Source organism: Schistosoma haematobium, chromosome ZW (assembly GCF_000699445.3).
Source record: "Schistosoma haematobium chromosome ZW, whole genome shotgun sequence".
Taxonomy (NCBI): Eukaryota; Metazoa; Platyhelminthes; class Trematoda; order Strigeidida; family Schistosomatidae; genus Schistosoma; species Schistosoma haematobium.
The window spans coordinates 69,936,516-69,958,388 of NC_067195.1; the positions used below are offsets into that span (position 1 = coordinate 69,936,516).

At 39.2% G+C, this 21,873-nt stretch overlaps 2 protein-coding genes across 2 annotated transcripts; one reads left to right on the forward strand and one right to left on the reverse strand.

The window, feature by feature from the left end:
* Nucleotides 1–21,873, forward strand: part of ACSL6_5 (Long-chain-fatty-acid--CoA ligase 6) — a 156,607-nt gene that overhangs the window by 67,142 nt on the left and 67,592 nt on the right.
* On the reverse strand, nucleotides 1,452–21,109 carry MRPL19_1 (mitochondrial 54S ribosomal protein YmL19). Of its 2 annotated transcripts, XM_051212180.1 has the most exons (8): nucleotides 20,944–21,109; nucleotides 19,771–19,845; nucleotides 19,552–19,726; nucleotides 15,388–15,515; nucleotides 9,350–9,484; nucleotides 8,607–8,794; nucleotides 6,120–6,277; nucleotides 1,452–1,700 (listed from the first exon to the last, which is right to left on the reverse strand). In XM_051212180.1, the coding sequence occupies exons 2-8, from the start codon at nucleotides 19,826–19,828 to the stop codon at nucleotides 1,541–1,543; spliced, it is 1,002 nt and encodes a 333-aa protein (XP_051072333.1). In that variant the 5' UTR covers nucleotides 19,829–19,845; nucleotides 20,944–21,109; the 3' UTR covers nucleotides 1,452–1,540. The 2 variants fall into 2 exon arrangements, with proteins under 2 accessions (XP_051072333.1, XP_051072332.1); XM_051212179.1 differs by having other exon boundaries at nucleotides 15,388–19,726; nucleotides 19,771–21,109.

Here is a 21,873-nt window from a genome sequence, read left to right on the forward strand (position 1 = left end):
AACCCGGTAAAAGCGCCTGACATTTGCTTTTCGTCCTCTCAACTTCGTAAACAATAGTAATGCCACGAGAAAGCAATGCGTAGGACTTCCCTGACAGTGGTTGTATGCATGTAGCCATGTGAGAGCATTTGGAGAGAGCGAGAGAGCTTATTCTCTCCACTCTTGGCAGTACCAGGGCATTTGGGGCACCAATAACGGCTCAAAATTCACTTCAGAATCATTCATTTACTTCTGCAACATTTTTGGAATTATTTATATACGCCCTCCACCCTATCACCCTCAGTCAAATGGGGAGGAAAAGCACTTCCTGAACACATTCAAAAGAGCACTATTGAAAGAGGGAGGAAATGACAGGTCATGTGATTATAGAACTACGAACAATACTATGGTCCCAGATGGGAAGTCCCCTGCGGAAGCGATGTTCGGGAGAAGTATCCGAACTATATTCGACGTCATGTTACCACTGAAGATGCTACAGGTATTTGGAGTTCGACAACGCTTCAATCAGTAACACCTAATATGAATCATACCCACCAAGTGAAATCAAAATATAGAAGCGAGGAGGTTCGAAGGTATATTTGATAGGCTATCAATGTATCGAGGATAGACTGACCTAGGCTGGCTAGCGATTGCAGAGGATGATGAGCACGGCGTTCTGATGCGGATGCATGACCGAGCGCCTTCAGCTAGGTGAGTTTATTAAAACTAATGTGGTCAGCATCCAATGTCGAAGACTTACAGAACTATTTATTTTGGGGATCTATTTACCGCTACACCACCTAACTCGATGGATGGACAGACGAAATCAGAATATCCGGAATTTTGACGTCGGTGATAAACTGCTCAAGTCATTCATTGGGAACTGAGGAGATCCAGGAAAACTCCTCGAAAGAACCCAAGAAAGGCTCTGAAAGCACTGAGAAGCCTCTTATCCAATCAGCGTTCACTAGACGTTTCGCCAGAAACATCAAGGAAGTGAAGTCACATGCAGAGTTCCTGATTGGATGATCACCATACTGCTACTATGTTTAGTAGCAAGCCAGAATTTTCATGAAACTCAAGAACATCCAAAATACTATAAATACCATATATATTCTGTACAAAAACGGACCTTTGGAGTGGATTGTTTTCTTACATACTTTGCGCCGTCACTGTGTAGTTCTAGCCTGGGGGGGTTACTAGAAGAGCTTAGGAACCAAGTCTAGCGTTCAATTAACAAGACTTTTCACCACCTTCGACCAACACCTTATCTTAATTTAGTGCACGCCATGTCAAGTCACCTAGACTAGTGGCCACATTGCAACTCGGTCGATTGAATCCGATCTGCACTAAGAAGGATCGGACATACACGACATTGGTCACTAACCAGTTGTAGAGACTAAATATATATGTATCTAATGTCGGGATTATCATGGACTAAGTACGTTTAATATAAAGTGAATTTCAATCAGTTTTGATGTAAAACGTTTATTTAAATGACAATATACAATATTTACAATCTAACAAAAGAAAATGTCTCGCAGCAAGAGTGGAAAATATATTAACGACCACCATAAGCAGTATTTTTATCAGTCCTTTGGGTTTCTTTATGTTTGTCCATTAACTCTTGTCGACGTTGCTCATGATGACGTATAAGATCTTGATGTTGAATTTGAACATCACCTAAAGCTATTCGTTCTTCTTCTAAGCACAATCGTGATCTGTAATGTACAAAAAAGTCAAAACACGTGCTAAACAACTTATGTTTATTTGACAAAGGACACAGCCTTTTGTAACAGTTTGATCTTGCCTGTAAACTGGCATGCCTCATGTAACAAATTGTTACTTGACAATAAATTATTATTGTGATTTTCGTAGAATTAATTAGATCAAACTCTTTGTACGCCATTACTTTTATAAGTACTTATTAAAAGTTCCTTAGTACAATGTCTAAAAATACCATATTGTGAATAAAAATATTAGAAGACAATTATTTCAATTGCTTTGCAATTCATCTTTTCGTACTGAATTACTACAACAAGAGACTCGATATCCAATGGGGTTTCCGCGCGCGATTCATATCCTGTTCGCTACGAACTTTTGCCCCCAAGTGCCCTGATATGGCCGAGAGTGGAGAGAATAAGCTCTCTCGCTCTCTCCAAATGCTCTCACATGGCTACATGCATACAACCACTGTCAGGGAAGTCCTACGCATTGCTTTCTCGTGGCATTACTATTGTTTACGAAGTTGAGAGGACGAAAAGCAAATGTCAGGCGCTTTTACCGGGTTTGGCAGACACGGAGGGTCCACCTAGGGTTGTTGAAAAACCCTGATTCAAAAGTAATGGTGCACATTGCACCAAGGATCCTGAGGGAACAAACGGCGTACGAACCAATTGTTGGTCACCGGCTACCTGCGGCTGCATCTCCTGTCATCGCTCCACTGCCTTACGGATTAGACGTTTAGGTCGAAGGCTCTGGGTGTGTCTCCCTAAGAAAACCACCTGACTCGGTCTGGACGCTATCACAGCCCACACATAAATAAAATGACGATAATTACTCAAAATACTATTCTTCGGCCTAAAGTCCTGGGTTGAGCCCCACGTCCGGAATCATGGATGTGCACTGTCAAGGAGTCTCATACTAGGACAAAACGGCCATCCAGTGTTTCCAGGTTTTCAATGGTGGTTTGACATTGATCGGTTCATGATCCCAACGAAATGGAACTTAGTTGGTGGGTTTCACTTACAGTGAGCAGATAACGACGCCATTACTTTATTTGAAAGGGAAACTACCCAGTTATCCGAACCGAAGCAGGCAAGACTACCTCAAGTGTCTAACCTGATAGATGACAGTGAAGTGTCAGTTTTTGTGATGTAATTCCAGAGATTACCTATCTCATTCTAGATCGCGAACTTAGGAAGACATTTTTCGAAGCAATTCATGTTTAATTGTTTACTAAGATTAATTTTACTGCTCCAACTATTTCGCTACCACCTTGTTAATTCCCCTTGTATCTGTGTGATGTGGACTACTATAAAACATTTATGCTAGGTCCTACATTGTCCCTGACTGACGGAAGCATGAAAACTATCGAACCGAAGTTATATGTTCGCTGTTCTTTGTGATGAGTGACTAACAGTGTGCACAAGAAAAGTGACAGCACATAATAACAAAGAATCAGTCAGTCAGTAACAACGTAGAACTTCGTACGTACGTACATCACTTCCAGTTGCCATACCACATTAGCACAGAGATGCAGTTGTCGATTCAAATCCCGTAGTGGTAGAGGTAGTAAGAGTATAAGCAGTATTTCGAAAGATTAGGGTTTGAAGATGTTATTTAAAAAACATAATCCAGTGAAATAAATTTGGAAATAGAAAAAAAAAAGAGACAAGGAGAATTCAGGAGATTAGAACTTTATTTATATATTTATTTAATTTGACACATGAATATTGGTACAAGGAGGTATAGTGGCATTGGACCATAACCACACAATCTTCAAAGCTGAACACAACACTACTCGGAAAACAGATATTCAATATTTAACGCGGAGAAATACCTAACGATGGAGAAGGCGCGAACAAGGAATTGAATGAATGGGAGTTGATCGAATGGCATGACTCGGCCATGTAGGCGTGGTCCCTGTTGAATGTTATCTTATATCTTCTATTCACATTAAATATACTGTTTTTTCTCTAGCCTAACCTTGTTCTACATCATGTATCGGTAATTGATACGATACAGTGAGTTGGTGTAGTCGATGGTGTGACTTCCACGTAAGATCTTATAGATTAGGCAGTTATATCATGACAAATCTACAAATTTAGGATTAGGAGTATTATTAGAGCAGTACTAATATTATAGTAGACTATAAATTCTACAGAGGCACCAAATAGAGATGCGCCACACAGATCTCATTTGATATGTGTAAGGGCTGTGATAATGCTCGGGTGCCCAAACCGAAACAGGTGTTTTTCTTAGAGGGCCATACCCGCAGCCTTCGACCTGAAAGACTGATCCACAAGGCAGTAGAACATCAATCTCTTCGTTATTGTTCTCTTTTTCTTTTTTGCGCTGCTTAGCTTTTTTTCTATTTCTCTTCGAATTCTCATCGTTTGTGTGGCGCATATATATTGACGCTCTCTTGTACCAATATTCATGTGTTCAAATAAATAATAAATAATAGAGCATAGTAAGGAGATAAAGTCCCATGGTAGCCAATGACCAACGATTGATTCATACGCCAATTGTCCCCTCAGGATACCGGAGACCATGTGCACCATTAGTTTGGAATCATGGTTTTCCAACAACCCTAGGTGGACTCTCCATGTGCACCAACCAAGCTAAAGCGCCGGAAATTCGCTTTTCGTCCTCTCCATTTCGTATACAATAGTAATGCCACGAGAAAGTAATGAGTAGGACTTCCCTGGCAGTGGTTGTATGCACGAAGCCATGAGGGAGCATTTCGAGAGGGAGAGCGGACCCTCCCCACCCTCGGCCGTACCAGGGCATTTAAGGGAACACAAAGAGTGGATGCACCTGCGCCATTGCATACGATTTTGAGCCATGTCATTCAGGATCTCTAACCATCGGTTGCTATCGCCTCACGGTCCCCAACCAGGTAGTCTACACCTACCGACACGACTCAGACCACTTGTCAGTGACTTCATGGACTTGTTCCATGTTTTGGTCTGGCCTCCCCTAGCTTTCTTCCAACCTAATCCTATACCACTGAACATCGCACGTCGAGGTAGTAGGTCGTTGGGCATACGTAACACGTGTCCCAGCCATCTCAACTGATGAAGTTTCACTACGTCATCAATTGATTTTCCATCCTTACCTAGTACCCGTTTCCTAACAACTACATTACTTACTCGATGGTCACAGGATATATGAGCAATGTTTCGAAGACACCTGTGATCAAATACTAGTAACCCACGAATATCCTCTACTCTTACCGACCATGTTTCATAGCCATAAAGTAGGACGGAATGGACTGCTGCGCAGTAAACACGTCCTTTGGTTGATAGACGGATATCTCGCCTACGCCATAAATGACGCAAGTTGGCAAAAGCTAGTCCAGCCTTCTGTATCCGTGCTGAGATTTCGTCACACACCAGACCACAAGGGCTGATGTGACCTCCAGTATAAGTGAAGCGATCGACACGCTCAAATACTTCACTCCCTATCATTAGTTCGAGTGTCGATGCAACCCAATCCTGAAGCAACATTTTGCATTTCGAGGGAGAGAGTCGCATCCCGAACATGCTTGCATTGTTGCTTAGAGTGATCAGAAGATTCTGCATTTTGTCAGCGTCTTCACCAAATAAAACTATGTCATCGGCATATTCTAAGTCAACAAGTGAACCTCCCGGTAGAAGTTCAACCCCTGGAAATTTAGATGAGGAGAGTGTTATCTCTAAAAGTACGTCGACCACAAAGTTGAACAAGAATGGGGAGAGTGGACAGCCCTGACGAACACCATTAGAGGTAATCAATTCTGATGACAGTTCGCCATAAGCTCTCACTCGACCAGGTGTGTTCGAGTAGAGAGCCTGTATAAGGTTAATGTACTTCTTTGTTACTCCTTTCAGTGACAAACATTGCCATAGAACCTCACGACCAACAGAGTCGAATGCCGCCTTAAGGTCGAGAAATATTACCATTGTGGGGCGTCTGAACGTGTGTCTGTGTTCTAGAACCTGACGTAGTGTGAATATCTGATCTATACAACCATATCCAGGTCGAAAACCAGCCTGGTTTTCTCTAGTCTGCTCTTCACGAGCTTTAGTTGGGCGTCGAAGTATTATTGAAGCTAATATTTTAGACACTATATTAGTCAAACTGATTCCTCCGTGATCGTCACAAGAGGACTTTTGTCCTTTCTTATAGACTGGCACAATCAGTGATTGAGACCAGTCAGATGGGATTACGTCCAGTTCGCAAATTCTACCTAAGACCTCAGTCAATCTTGCTGCTAATACTGAACCACCATCCTTCAAAATCTCAGGAGTAAACCTGTCAGAGCCTGCTGCTCTCCCTCGCTTCAGATTTCCTATAGCTTTTTAAACTTCGTAAACAGAACGCACATAAATATAAGCTTAATGACAGAAGACTAAAAATTAGTAAAAACTTACCTATACATTTTCATCAAATCATATCGATCGACAAGATTTATTTTGTCCTGAATTTCAGATAACTGTTGTGGAGTTAAATAGTCATACATGGTGTCGTGTATCCCACGGTAACCGTGTAAATACCATTTGAAGGCCCATGGTGGTGGGAGCAGTTTTACCTACGTTAAATAAAACATCAGTTACACAGATTTTAAAACATAAAAATAGGCATAATAGGCACAGCTTTAACTTAAATAATGATGACATTAGTAACTATCAGTAGTCAACATCTTTGGTTTATAAACTAATAACATTACATTCTTTTGTAGTAAAAATAGGAAAAATTCTCAAGTGGGGCATGAAAACCAATTTAATCTTTAGTATGGTAGATCTACGTTTTGACTGTAGATAACGTTTCACAATGTTTCAAAATTAGATTAGTAAGGTGGAATATGTGAACGTGACTGAGATGAATGTATATCAGAGTTACCACCAAAAAGAGGTATATGATAAAACTAACGTAGAACCTGTCATGTGTGTACATTGGTCCACGTTTCCACATCATATTAGTACAGTGAGATAAAAATTATCAAGCTAAATCCTAGAGCACTAAGAGTAACAGGATCAGCCGTAAAGAAAGAAAAATAGTATAAGATTTTGAAACGCAGGATCGAACATAAGACAGTGAAAGCATTTATACCACTGAGACAGATTCTAAGCCAATATCACTAAGTGTATTTAAGCACCTGTTGCGATCATTGCGCTGACATCCACCAGGTAGTTTACACCTGCTAACATGGTTCAGAATAACAGTCAATAACTTATTGGACTGACGCCATATCCTCGTTTGTCCGCCCCCAGCTTTCTTTGAACTTACTCTTACACATGACAACAACTGATGTAGGTGGTGGGCGGGCATACATAAACATGTCTCAACCACATCAGATGATGGAAATTTACTACCTCATCAATCGACTTACCATCTCCATTTAGTACTCTATTCCTAACCCAAACATTGCTTACCCAGTGGTCCCAAAATACACAAGTAAGACTTTGAAGAAATCAACCAAACTTTGTTGATACAAGTGGAACAACTAAAGATCCTTCGAATAAATATATTATAATTCATGTTTTGCTTGAAAAAGTCTAACATCATTAGAAAAAGAATTCCCTGTAAAGTGAAACGACGAATGTAACAGTAAAATGTTTAAAAATTCAGAAAATAAATTCATATATGGATATGTTGAGTCGGCTTCCGGAGAACTTCAACGGAGCCTCCAGAGGCCCAAAAGGAGCCGAAGGGTCCTAGCCAATCAGAGTATGATGGAACGTTCTAGAATTCCAACGTGGCGTGCTACTATTGGTCGGTAGCATAATATGTCGTTAACGGATTGGCTGAAATATGATGTTGACTCAACAGACGCCAACATCTATAAATACCCATGATTTTCTGTACAAAAATGAACCTTGGGATAAAGTATTTTCTCTCATACTTGTGTCTTCTCTCTGGTGTTCAAGTCGCTGTGTAGTTCTAGCGTGTGGGTCATCGGAATAGCTTAGGAAATAAATATAGCGTTCTATCGACAAGACTTATCAAGATATACGAAAGTGTTTATATAAAAATAATAATAAATAACTCTGGAAGTCGAAATTTTTTCTAGATCTTCAATCGGAATGTGGGCAGTAAAAATTTTGATTTACTAAAAACGCTTAAATCAAGTGATTAAGCGATATTTATCACTGATTTATATCATTTATTGATTAGAAATATCATAATAGAAACATGAATGACTGATATTAGAATTATTAAATCTACTGGATGTAAAGTGACTTTTAGATATCAATGTATAACTATGGGTTATACTGTTTGCAAGTTTAATAACGTGACTTCCGATTGCGAACTTTGCATAGAAACCTTTTGTCCTCAGACGTAAAAAAACATATCTTACTAATCAGTTCCTTTGTCTTTTAGCATCAGTTCACCTAGAGGAAACTTTTATCTATAATTTTATTTTAGTGAATAATCGTCAGTTGTATATTCTACATATATTCTGATAATTGATCGTACTACGATAAATAGCTTTCATAATATTTCTCCTGTATAACATATTGCCCAAAACGAAATAATTTAGATTGACATCCTGTTCAAAATTAGCAAATACATATGGAAAAACTGTGGGTATAACGTTTAGTTTTTGGTTTCATTGCAAATCGAGTTCAGATTATATAACAATATCAAACAAGACAGAGAAAGTTGCTTTGATTAGGAGAATCAAACGAATGTTCACCAAAGCTATTGATAAAATTAAGTGACTCCTACTTTTTTATGATGATATGGTAACAGACATATATCACCAAGTCACATTTACCCAGTCATAAAGGTTGTAAGTATACTATCTAACATGTTTTCTCAAAATGAATAACAACTGCAACAAACAAATAACTTAAGTAACAAGATATTACTACTAATAAATAAAATTTCCCGATATTGTTATGATAGAAACATACTTTCTTGTCATTAATTGGGACAGGATCAGAAGGATTATATGGAATACGCGACATATCAAATGGAAATCGACTTTCGTCCAATGGAGCATCACGTAAATACAAAAGGTTACGATCTAAACGTTTCTCTAGTAGTAATACTTCAATTGACTGAATAGTTGGATTATATAATTCATACTGAATTTCAACAGCTAAAACAGTAGATAATGAAAAAGTGGCTTGATTGTTAGTTAAAACAGAGTATAATACTTTAATGTGTACGAACGAATAGGATTCATTGAAATCTCAAGTTATCAAACTTATTAAATATGTGATATAGCTGGTATTATTAAGGGAAAATATAAAACAAACTGTCAAAAAAGAACCATACACAATCCGCAGGGGGTTTCAGGTTAACAGTGTTTATAAGTACTGATTATAATAATATAAGAGCATATATTGCTGACTAAAATATCTTTTCGGAATGACAGCTATATGAATTAAGTTTTATAGTCACTGGATAAGAATGGTTGTAGCATTATTCTTTGCTGTGATACCACTTAGTGACATATACATTACTAAAATATAGGAAAACGAGATAAAACACAAGACATGAGTTACTTATAGAGAACAAGATATGCGATCACGTGGAAGTAATGGAGGTATATTTTTAGATTAAGCGAGAGATTGTAGCTTTCTACATACCCATTGTTACAAACCAACCATGGGAAATACAAATAAAGGATTTGTTTTAAGGAAGAACAAACCTGTTTTCTCAATCACGTTACGAAGAGTAAATTTTGTCCATAAACCCTCGTTAAAGCGTTCTATGCAAATACCCAAGAATCGATGTGATTGATTTGGCGCAAATTTATCAGCAGTCCTTACGGCAACAACTGACCCTTTTAAAACAACATATATTAGAAAAATACTGAAATCAAACATTTTAAAGAATTGAAATTATGTATAAAGCTGGAAAAAAAGGTCAAGAAATAAGCTAACGTGTAAGTTGAATAGGCTAGTACTGAACTGTTTCGTACAGTTTAGACAAACTGTGTTTAAATACATGATTATAGTATTGTTTTGTAGCTATATTTATAATATTGGTTTCGATTCACTAGTTAATGTTCTATTTTCACAACTCAAAATGGAAAGTTGGTTAACCACAAAAGTCACAGTTTCCCAAATCCACAGTCCTATTAGTTCATTTGTAACCTTTTTTTGTGGTTAGTATATTTAAGTGTATAAATTAGTAGGTCGTAAACGAGTCTAATCATTACATAAATACTTCACAATCGATCAACCTGAACGTTAACTAAATCTTACACGTAGGGACACTTAACAATATAACAAGTATCAAGACCAGTCAATTTTAATCGTACACTCACGGTCTGAAACATTGTAGACAAAAGATTTTACAATTACCTGGTACAGATCAACAGGACTACAAATCATGGATGTGTTCTTTATGAAACATAAGATACGATGACAATTACAAAGTTGATTTCTTTAAAACACTAGTAAATAAGAACAGTTCGTACAACAAAACCTATTGCGAAATTCCGTATTATTTAAAAATTCCTGATTATTTTTCCAGAATACTTTACTGTAATCACTAAAAATAGACACATTTACAAAACACGGATTTATGTAAAAGGTAATTCTGTAGGTTTGCTGTATGATTTAGTGGCAAAACCATTCCCCAAAATACTTTAAATGGATCGAAGCTCAAGTCTATGGCTTTATGATTGAAAGTAAAGACATTTAACTATTGAGCTACATACCTACAGGTTAATGAGCTACGAAAATAATAGAAACGAATGAAGACGTTGAGAATATGAGACTTTTTCATATGGCTTCCATAATGGCGAATCAGAATATTGTACATCAAGAAACTCGTCAGCGAAAGGGTTAAGTTTATCCATAAACCACAGATGACAAAACAGATTGGGTTAATCCTATACTAGAAATAGTTATTGAGTGGTACATGGATTCAGCCAAGCGAATAAAACAATTCTTCGGATTAATATGAAGACAGATGTGTAAGTATACTCTATATAAAACATTTCTATTTCACTATTAGTATAAAAACATTGAAATTCACCAAATCTAAAACACATTTTATTCTATTTACAGAAGTGCTTGATGTTTTATTTTATTATTTTATTTGAACATATAAATATTGGAACAAGAGTGCGCCAAATATATATGCGTCACACAAAACAATGAGAACTTAAAGAGAAGGAAAAAAAGGTGAGGAGCGTAGAAAAGAGAACAATAACGAAGAGATTGGTGTAAGGTAGTGTAATAATAATAAGAATAATAACGGGGGAACGGAAGGGTACAATCAGAAGAAATCTTTCAGTTAATGAAGATACAACCACTTTTTATGAAGAAAGTAAAAGATTACAGCAGGATCGCCACTGGCTTCCATTCTGAGTCGAATCTGATAACGTCTCTAGCCACTGTGTTGCACCACTTCTCGGACCGCAAACAGGGAGTCGTGAAGGACCAACACAAGCCGGCCCTTTGCAGCTTTCTTTCATACCACGACACCATGTCATGCACTGACCACCTCTCCGCCTCTTCCAACCAGTCCGAGCGTCGGCAAACAATGCGCGACGTGGAATTCTCTGGGACGACATTTGTAGAACATGTCCAAGCCACCGAAGTCGGTCTTTCAAGATGGTGACACCAATTGCATTATCGTCTCTCTGCCCGAACACACGATGCCGAACCTCTGCACTACTAACATGGTGTTGCCACTGGATGTCAGCAACCCTTCGGAGACAACGATGATCAAACACAGACAGTCGTCTAACGTCCTCAACTCGGAGAGGCCAGGTTTCACAAGCATAAAGCAAAAGTGCTCTCACCGACGCGTTGTAGATCCGACCTTTTACAGCCAGACTAACATCACGAAGGCGCCAAAGATGGCCAAGATTGGCATAAGCCACTCTGGCTTCCACCATACGTGCATTGATCTCATCACTCACGCCACCACCAGCACTTATGCAGCTACCCAGATACACGAACGTCTCGACTACTTCTATCTGCTCACCATCCAGGCTGAGTACACGATTAGGATCCTGCAAGTCTTGTAGAAGTACTTTGCACTTCGAAGGTGCAAAGCACATACCGTACCTACGGACATTGATTGCCAACTGATTAAGTGCGGATTGCATGGCTAGGGCATTATCGCACAGTAAGACAATATCATCCGCATACTCAAGGTCGAGAAGTCTTTCTCCGGGCAACAGATCCACACCACCATTACTTACAGCCATCAGAGCTGTTTCCAGAATCTCATCGATGACAAAGTTGAAGAGGAATGGTGAGATTGGGCAACCCTGTCTAACCCCACTGCTTGAATGGAACAATGGAGAAAGGTGGTTGTATGCCATCACTCTATCTGAGGTGTTTGTATATAGGGCTTTTAGGATGTTAATAAACTTCTCAGGCACACCCTTCTTCAATAGACAATCCCAGAGAACAGTCCTGTCCAGTGAATCGAAGGCAGCACTAATGTCAAGAAACACTACGATTGTTGGCCTGTGATAAGTATGACGGTGTTCTAACATTTGGCGGAGGGTGAAGACATGATCAATACATCCTCGACCAGAACGAAAACCAACCTGCTCCTCGCGAGTCAATCTTTCTCGGGTTTTGAACAACCTACGAAGTATGACGGAAGCTAATAGCTTGGACGCAATCGGAAGTAGACTTATCCCCCGATAGTTGTTACAGGAACGACGCGAACCTTTTCTAAAGATAGGGACAACCATCTACTCATTCCATGACGTTAGTACACTCTCTAGCTCCCAGACCTTTGTAAACAACACAGTCAGTTCCTTAGTCAGAAAGTCACCGCCATCTTTAAAATGGGCCGGAGGTAAGTCATCTGGGCCCGGGGATTTGTAGCGCTTCAAGAGTTGGAGTTCCTTGCGGACTTCCGCCTCATTCGGTGGATCAGTCGTCACTCGCCATGGAGGGCAGGACAATCTGACAGATGATGCCGGAGCAGCAGGCCAGTTGAACTGCCCTTCGAAAAATTCTGCCCATCATCCAAGACGTCGATGGATGTTAGTGACTGGCATCCCGTCATTCTCGAAGATTGTTTCGCTCACACCATACCTCTTGCTGTCAATGGCTCAGATGAGTTGGAAGAGCTTCCGGTAATTACCAGATGCAGCTGCTGCTTCCAACTCATTAGCACGCTCCGACCACCAGGCTTCTCGGTCCTTACGCAAGCTTTTCATTACGTAACACTCTTCGTTTGTGGCCAAACTCACGGCCACCCGGAGTAGACCGACGGGCTTCAATGAGTTGTAAGGAACCTGAAGAAACCCAGTGCTTATAAACGGGACGTTTCGCGAACCCACAACTGACTGTACCCGCCATTTTCATGGCGTCATGCAATTGCAACCAATGCTCATCTATACTTTTCGGTGGAGTGGTAGCTAGCCTAGAGGCTAGCTCGGTTCGATACTTACTTGCAACAGAAGTTGCAACCAGCTTGCTAATATCAATCCGTTGATGGCGGCCACTTCGTTGTCCACTGAAAAGTAAGGTAAGATTTGCGCAGACCAAGGTATGGTCAGAGTCCAGATAGGTACTACAAAAGGAGCGGCAGTCTTTTACACAACCACGCCAGCGGTAGCTGATCACGATGTGACCAATCTGAGTCCAGGCTTGGGATGCAGAGGGAGGACGCCAGGTGGCACATCGGCGATGACTGTGCCGAAAGTTAGTGCTAGCCAGAAACAGGTTGTTGTCTGTGCACAGTTACAGTAGACGGTCCCTGTTATCTGTCCTGCGACCAACAAGTCCCCATCGGCCAACTAAACGACTCTCTTCTGTGCCTAGACGCCCGACCTGTGCATTCAAGTCTCCGGCTAATACTACAATATCTGTCGAACGCACTTTCTGGAGAAGAACAGATAACTGATGGTAGAATTCATTCTTGATTGCATCCGAGCTGCAATCTGTTGGGGCATAGGCGGAGATGGTGAAAAGACATCGTTTCTCACTTCGATGGAACTTTCTAATCTAACAGCACATAATCAACCAACTGTTAGTGGGGATCCAATCGATTAGTGCTGCCTCAGCTCTAGAGCTTAGTGCGACACTAACGCCAGCAACACCAGACGAAGATGCCACAGGGTCCCCGGATAAGCGCACGTAAAACAAGCTTTTTGAAGTGACAGATCGAAAGCGAATTTGTAGTACTTCACCACAGTCTTGAATACGGGTCTTGGATAGACAAAAACGTCGATATTAAAACTTTCCAACAACATAGCCAGCCCTATCTGTTGTCCGACCTGCATAAATGTGTGAACGTTGAAGGCAGCCAGTTTGAATGGTGCACGTGGTTCCAGAAAAACTGCTTCAGTAGTCGTATTTGGTGGTAGCATACAATTTTCATTTATTTATTATTTATTTATTTTAATAAATTTTCAACCGGACAGTGACTCGAAAACGTTTAGATAGAGTCGAATTTCCACCATAGACGAGCTGCTGTATAAGTTGAAAAAATAAGTATAGACAGAGTAGGAATAAAGAGGGTGAATAATGGGATAGTAGATAATAATAATAATAATAATAATAATAATAATAATAATAATGCGAGACACTTGATTGTTATTTGCAGGGAGAGGAATATTTTTCACAAGTAGACAGTTTATCATGTTTTTTGTGCGGGCTGAGGTACTGCCCGGGTGCCCAGACTGAAGCAGATGGTTTTCTTAGGGGGTCACACCCCGAGCCTTTGACCTAAAGGTCTAACCCACAAGGCAATGGAGCATCGTAAGGAGATGCAGTCCCATGGTAGCCGGTGACCAACAATTGGTTAATACGCCATTTGTTCCCGCAGGATACTGGAGCCCCTGTGCACCATTGGTTTGGAATCCGGTTAAAGCGCCAAACATTCGCTTCTCGTCCTCTCATTTTCGAAGACAAAATTCCCACCACGAGAAGGCAATGAGTAGGACTTCCCTGGCAGAGGCTGTATACGCGTGGCCGTGGGAGAGTATTTCGAGAGGGAGAGCGAACCCACCCCGCTCTCGGTCATACCAGGGCATTTGGGTGCTTGATACAAATACATGGTATAGCAATTCATTAGTAACGTGAATAATTGATAGTATTGCCTAGAAACTATTGGATGAAACAAAATCTGCATCTGACTTATCAAAAAGTCGGTAGAATGCATACTGCATTGGCTCGGCTTAAGTACCTGTAATTTAGGAATCCTTTTAATATTTACTTTTAGTTTAGTTTGGTATTGCCGCATGAATATATGAAGTTTATTGTTAAAAAATATTTAGGCTCATGAAAATGACTTTAAGAATTCAGTACTTTACAATCGATTTTATATTATTCATGTTTTATTATTTTCTCAATATCTACACTGAGCGCTTGCTAATACATTTACCTCTTGAGATGATGAAGAGTTGTAGCTCAGGTGGATGATGAAAGCTCCACGACCAGACCATCCAGCTCAGAGAACAAAACTCCATCAAAAACATTTGCCTCTTGTTAATATCTCAATAAAGCTAGTTACTGTCTTATTCTTGAAGACGGTTGTTAAAAATTATACACAATAAATATAGATCTAAGCAGTTTTTGACAGATTTAGTAAACCTTGTGGTTAGGATTGAATTTCTACCTCTGTACTGAGTAAAAAAGGATGTTGCTTTTGACTTATTGTTTTATGGTCGTCAGTGCTAAGAATACTTATGCAATTTATCAAGTCCTATTACCTATAACATGATTGGACGCTTGACAAAAAATACATAAGCAAACATACCCACATAAAACTCTGGCATATCTAAATTTCGACGACGTAGCATCATTTCATGACGCTCAAGACGTTCACGTAGACGATCGCGATATCTTGGATCAATAAAATGTGGTACGAGTTCTTGATACAGGCGTCTAAACAAATGTGAGGAAATAAAACTATTGTAACTGAACAACATTGTAGCCTCAAATATAAAATAAAACAGTAGAGGTGAACATGCGCCAATCTTTGAAACCATTGGTTAGCTTAAAAAATTAAAACATGCCAATTTAAGTACAAATTGTGAAAGCGAAATTATTTAAGGCAGCTACTGTTTAATAAAAAGAACTTTCTATACACGTGAGATTGCACAAAAATGACAGTAAGTCTTTATGGGTTCAAGTCAACGAAAAGAATGATATGAATGAATAGACGAGAGGTACATACGAAATTATTCGTTCAAAGTAGGATGGAGATTAAATCCATTTGAGACAATTTTATAGATTTCGAATAGTATCACGAAGGGTATTTAATTACTGAGCTTTAATATTTTGAGCAAACAAGTTTGTACTCTCCAACAATTTTGAGACGAAATAAGCTACGTTTTTACGAAGTACAGTTTCGAGTATAGTCAAGTCAGCATATTTTGGTTTTTCAATACAATACAACGCTAATGCACAGATGATTTGCAACATCACAATGTAGAGAACTGGCAACTACTCACGAATTCCTAACTGGACTGACATCGAGAGACAGTACAATCATTCAAAAGCGTAGGCCTTTTTCCCAAGTAAAATCGCATGCTTACTTACAGAATATATAAAAAGGAGAATAAACATGACTAAAGATCTGCTGAAAGATAAGCGATTGGGAGATATGAATTTTGTAGGTCACTCAATAGTAAGCTTAATTCTTGTTTACCAAGTTACTACTAAGTTGGGCAATCCCATGTTCTGATCTAAAAACTTATTTTTATCGAGTTGCCATCAATTTTGGGGTGACTCGGTATACATAGTTAAGATTCAAATTTGTCAGTTAAAGATTAGCAACCAGATTAGTCAAATTACCTAGGGCTCTAAGTCTAACGTCAACATTTACCATGGGTTATTCTAGTTACACACTAAAACTGTTTTGATGGTCATATGTTCGAATATTAGTAGTGTTTCCCATTGTCAATAATCATGCTTCACAACCGTGTAGCACGACAAAAACTACTGCCACATGACATACATACTAATTAGTAGAACAATCAACTTAGATTAGAATTTCAGTAGCACATGTGCTGTAACGTGAGGTGTCCGAAATCTGGTACTGATACACGGCATACTATGCGCTAACACCCCAAATGACTACTTGGGCGAGAAAGTGTATTGCACTGTCGTCTTCTTGATGATTTTTTGGGGCCTGATCGCCTAATTCTTTCTTCCTGTATTATATCCTGATACACAATCCTTTATATATTACTACCATTGAAGTAACTACGTCTATGAATTCGCTATCTTGTTGTGCTAACGGGGTGGCAACTTGGACCGATGCATATATGTTCTTGGTCCCAAGTTGTAGCCAACTGACTGGCTGGGGCCTGGTCATCACTTCGTCAGCGTTGATCCTGATTTTCCCAACTGACTGTACCGATTAAATAATCTAGTTTCAGGTTCGATTTAGGTTGTTTATCTGGATCTAATCTTCTGTGGTTTACATGTCGTGTCAGGAGTTTACCTCTGAAATCAATTTCGTACATTACATCACCGACTCTTCTTACGATAACACCCGCTATCCATGTAGGTCGCCAATATCGAAAGTTTCTTACGTACACTGGTAACCCATTAGGAAACTGTTATATCTCAATGAGAATAATGAATGGTAACTGTTGGAATCTATTTCTGGACTAATACTATACGTATATTTTTATCGTATAGTTGTTAAATAACTAAACTAAACGTATTCGTGTTTCTCTTATCATAAGCCTTATTTTGATCTATGAACTATTATTATACAATTTACCATTCTTGAATTATGCCCAGTCTATCAATTACTATCTCCCACATTCACAGTCACTTTTGGCTAAATCTTGTACAAATGTTATTTTTTATTTTATGGTACGATGTGGTCTGTTTGGTTTGTATATAAACCTAGTATGTTTGAAACACATGATTCATATCGCAGAGGCTGAGACTGATGTTCTGAACTAAACAGGCAGGGCTAGGCAGGAAGCAGGTCTGTTAAGGACTCTAGACTGCTCGTACGGGTTTTATGCGTCATTGGTCCGGTCGATAAATTACTGTTCTCTAATTGACGGTATCATTACGTTATACATTAGTAGGGCACAAAACCACAAGTTATAACAGAAACTGAAGATCAGTTCTCTTCTCCCTGGGTTTATAGTCCCGTCTTCTTCTTTGTAGATACATGCTATCAAATTAAGTCCCAATCTTCTAAACACTGACCCAGTAGGGGAGACCGTTAGGTGAGGCTTGATTCGGGGTTATTCTGTATACTCTCAGGAAATCCTGGATGACCTCCTTTGTCATGCTCTCCCCATGTGACTAGATGAGAGCCGCTTGAAGGTATCGACAACACGTCCAACCTGGCCGTTTGACTGAGGATGATGGGGCGGTAACTGAATGTGTGTAACTGAGTTCTTTAAACAGAAGTTTGGGATTTCAGATGTGAACTGAGGTCGATTGTCTGTAAGTGTTTCCAGTCAGTTAGTCAGTCACAACGTAGAACTTCGTACGTTCGTACATCAGTTCGAGTTGCCATACCACATGAGCACAGAGATACAATTGCCAATTCAAATCCCATAGTGGTAGAGGTAATAAAAGTATAAGCAGTGATCGGAAACATTAGGTTTTGAAGATGTTATTCAAGGAGTATAATCTAGTCAAATAAATTTGGAAAGAGAAAAAAGGGACATGAAGAATTCAGAAGATTAGAATTTGGGAGAACACAAAGAGTGGATGCACCCGCGCCATTGCAAACGATTTTGAGCCATGTTATTCAAGGTCTCTAACCATCGGTAACTAGTGTTTCCAGAAAACTCAAGTGTCCGAAAAGCCTATTCAGCACCGTCATTATTGAAGCCGGTGAAGTCTGAGGTATTAAATAACTTTCTGGTCATTTTATACATGAATCGATGATAATAAGAAAGTGTTGAACACGGAACCATGGCTTTACTGAACTTGGACATGAGGATGGCTGTATTTTTGGTGGCAGTTTAAAGGCTTGTACAGATTGTGGATATTTCTTTAAGATACTTTCAATGTGTTTATCCATCAGTAGCCGATATACATAACTGCGTGTTTGTGACCTTATATGCAACACACCAGGGTGATCTGAGTGGGAGTAGTTGGGATAACCAGGAATTCCCTAAACAGTAGATAGGTGTTGGTAATGACAACGTGCCACGTCGGTGGAAATACTTTGTTTAAACACTAGCGACTTTATTCGGCTAACCGCCATGCACATACTTAGCGACTTGCTAAAGTTTATAATCTGATAGCGTAGCATCCTGGACTATATTCGTTGTTACTGGTAACGCCTCTATCACATCCGACATAACTCGTTTTGCTTCAGCTTCAAATGATACTTCTGCAATGATGCAATCCTCATCTATTGGTCGGTTTGAGTTCATCAATCTCGAGAATGCATCAGCTTGTCCGAAACTGGTTGTCGACATATACCTGATTGGCTCTTCACATTAACATGTTTTTTTCATGAAATATTATCGGAACCAAGAATTATGTTTACCGGTGTTCTCGGCTTGAAATGATTGAGATTTCCGGAAAAATAGATAGAATACTCTTAGCTTAATATAGAAGTTAAGATTGTCTAGTAGTTCTTGATCTCTGATATTCATTTGAGAATATCACATCATCAAGCCACATGAACTGCTCAGGATTAACTTCGTAAAGTGTTACTATTCGAGCAAGAATTAAACATGATAAATAATCAGTGTAGATGTTCCAAAAGTTATTTATAAAGCTTAAGGCGTACGTCAATAACTGCCAGGTAATTTTTTTTAATAAACAGTTATCTTGTTGTCAACCTAGTGTAGTTCAATAGTCTCAGTATTGAACTACGCATATACGGTTTAACGAATATACTATAGTCAAAGTAAATAATTTCTGACTGATATTTGATATCGCTATTGAAGAATTTAACGGGACCGATACAAACCATATGACATACTTCGTCTCCTTTTCTGGTTCTTGTGGTTGGACTTCCCATAACCTTTGTGTTTTTAGGGCAGGATACGGAACAAAGTCCGATTTCCGGTATTTATCTAGAGCCCCATTACTTATTTTTTCTAAATACTGCTTTCTGTATTCAGGTGGTAGTCTGCGCCGGGAAAACCTACAAGGCACTAAAGTATAGATGAAATAAAAAGTGGTTTTATTGCAAGCTTACTAAGAATTGGAACCTTGGGAACTCTTGTAATCACCCTTGTAACAAACATACTAGCCATGGTCTTTGAAATTACACCTAATAAGAAAATAGAAAGTGGAATTCAACAAATACTCAGAACTAGAGAATTAGATTATATTAAATGACTACTTTTAAGTATTAAGTGAACTGACAAAACAAGTGCTGGTTTATATCAACAACTTAAAAACGAGCTTATTTACAAACGGAGCCATTCAATAGTCATACCCACTTTAATTCCTTCGGAATTAATCGTTGTCTAACATAGGGTGTGGAAAACATGTGTATTTGGACCACATTGCCGTACTAGATTGCAATGAGATGAAATTAAAGATGAAGAGCAAAGATGTTCGGAATAGTGTAGTAGCAATAATCATGAGAAAGAGTAGGCAGTAAGAATCAGGTTTGAAAAGATAGGGTAAGAAGGTGCAGATGAATGAACTGACGATCGACAGCGAAACAAAAATTGAATAGATCTGCACTATTGTGAACGATACTGATCCATATCAGTCAGCCTGGTATATGCGTACATCTATTCAAGTTGTCATACCCCATTAACATACCGAGACAAAATCGTCAAGGCAAATCCCAGAGCAGATGTAGTAACAGGATTATTAGAGCTAAAAGCCTCAAGAGACTGTATTACGTTAGGGTTTTAACAAAATGAGGTCATCTTAGGCCGCTGGAAAGTCTTATGAGGAACTCGTTATTTCCAGAAGGAAAAACTACATAAAAAGGAGAATAGTGGACAACCCTGATACAAGATATTTAGTAATGACAATTCCAATGTCAGTTTGTTCTAAGTTCTGATCTTTCCATATTCAAATTTATGTTGTAGGCACAGAAGACTTGCGGTCTATGTTAGTCTAGTTAGACTCGCATGCACGAGTCAAACCGTCCCGAGCTGCCAACCTTGGGGGAATTTGGTCCATTTTGGGGAAGCCGCTATAGTAAATTTTGGGGAAATGGGACCGAAACCCCAAAATTTCCCCAAACGTTTATCTGTTCCTATCACAAAAAGGCTTACATCATTTCTTATGAGCTGGAACACTCAGCAATCGTGAATAGTCAGGTATGATCGAGCCCAACTCACAAGCTCTAGTTAATAACACCATGAAACTAAACAACATGGGACACAATTACTACGTGTAAGCTTACCTGATTACAGACAAACGCAAAAATTAGGGAAATAATCTATGAACTCTTATTGGAAGCATAAATTACAGGCAGATTTGTTTATGATCCCTGTCTATATGATACTTAGCTTTCTGTGTAAATATAACATGTGGATCGTTCATGAAGTAACGTCCATCTTGAAACTTACTTCGACCAATAAACAATTTATTTTATTCATTGGACATAATGAGGACAATGTGGACGTTACTGCTTTTTTGTGGTTTGCAGCTGAGTTACCGTGAACTATTATACGAGACAAAGAGACTCAATTATCTGTAAGGATACACGTTTTAGGCAGTCCTAAAACTTGAAAGTTTCTGGATTGATTCTGGTTGCATCTTCGAACTGTACACCAATCTCATTATTTTTATTGAGAGGCATCCAGCTTCTCAAAATCGGAATTCATGTCACCTAGTATCTTGTCGACTTCACGGAACACAACACAGAATGTGTCGAACGCGTAAATTGCATCAACATTTATTTTTGTCCCTGCAGTATTAAATGTTTGGTGATGAACGCCCTAAAAATATTCTGTAAGATCTAGAAGTCTTCAGAACTCAATTAACAGCCACAAGAAAGGGAAAGGATTAGAGTAAACAGTCTTGTCTGACACCAGCCTGTCCTTGGAATCATCTCACATCTTTTCATTGTAGTCCGTCGTATGAATTCCGGACGACGTAGACGATTTCCTCACTTACTCACTCCTGTGTCGAAGAAGGTTCCGTAATGTTCTCCTATCCACTCTATAAAATGCCTTCTCATAGTCAAGGAACTTGATGTACGACGACGAGTCTCAATTAATTGGCTACTCAAAAAACATTTGTTGTGTCACGATCCGGTCCGTGCATGACCGATCTTTACGGGATCCAAACTGTTCATCTCGAAGTTGGATGTCTACTGAGCCCTCCATTC

What these genes read in the sequence shown, in the direction of transcription:
- MRPL19_1 (XM_051212180.1), bottom strand. Translation starts at nt 19,828, where the DNA reads ATGGCTAGTATGTTTGTTACAAGGGTGATTACAAGAGTTCCCAAGGTT. An exon ending in TATGCCAGAGTTTTATGTGG is followed by an intron (nt 9,485 to 15,387) that starts GTATGTTTGCTT and finishes TTGTTTTAAAAG; the next exon opens with GGTCAGTTGTTGCCGTAAGG. An exon ending in TAACGTGATTGAGAAAACAG is followed by an intron (nt 8,795 to 9,349) that starts GTTTGTTCTTCC and finishes CTACTGTTTTAG; the next exon opens with CTGTTGAAATTCAGTATGAA.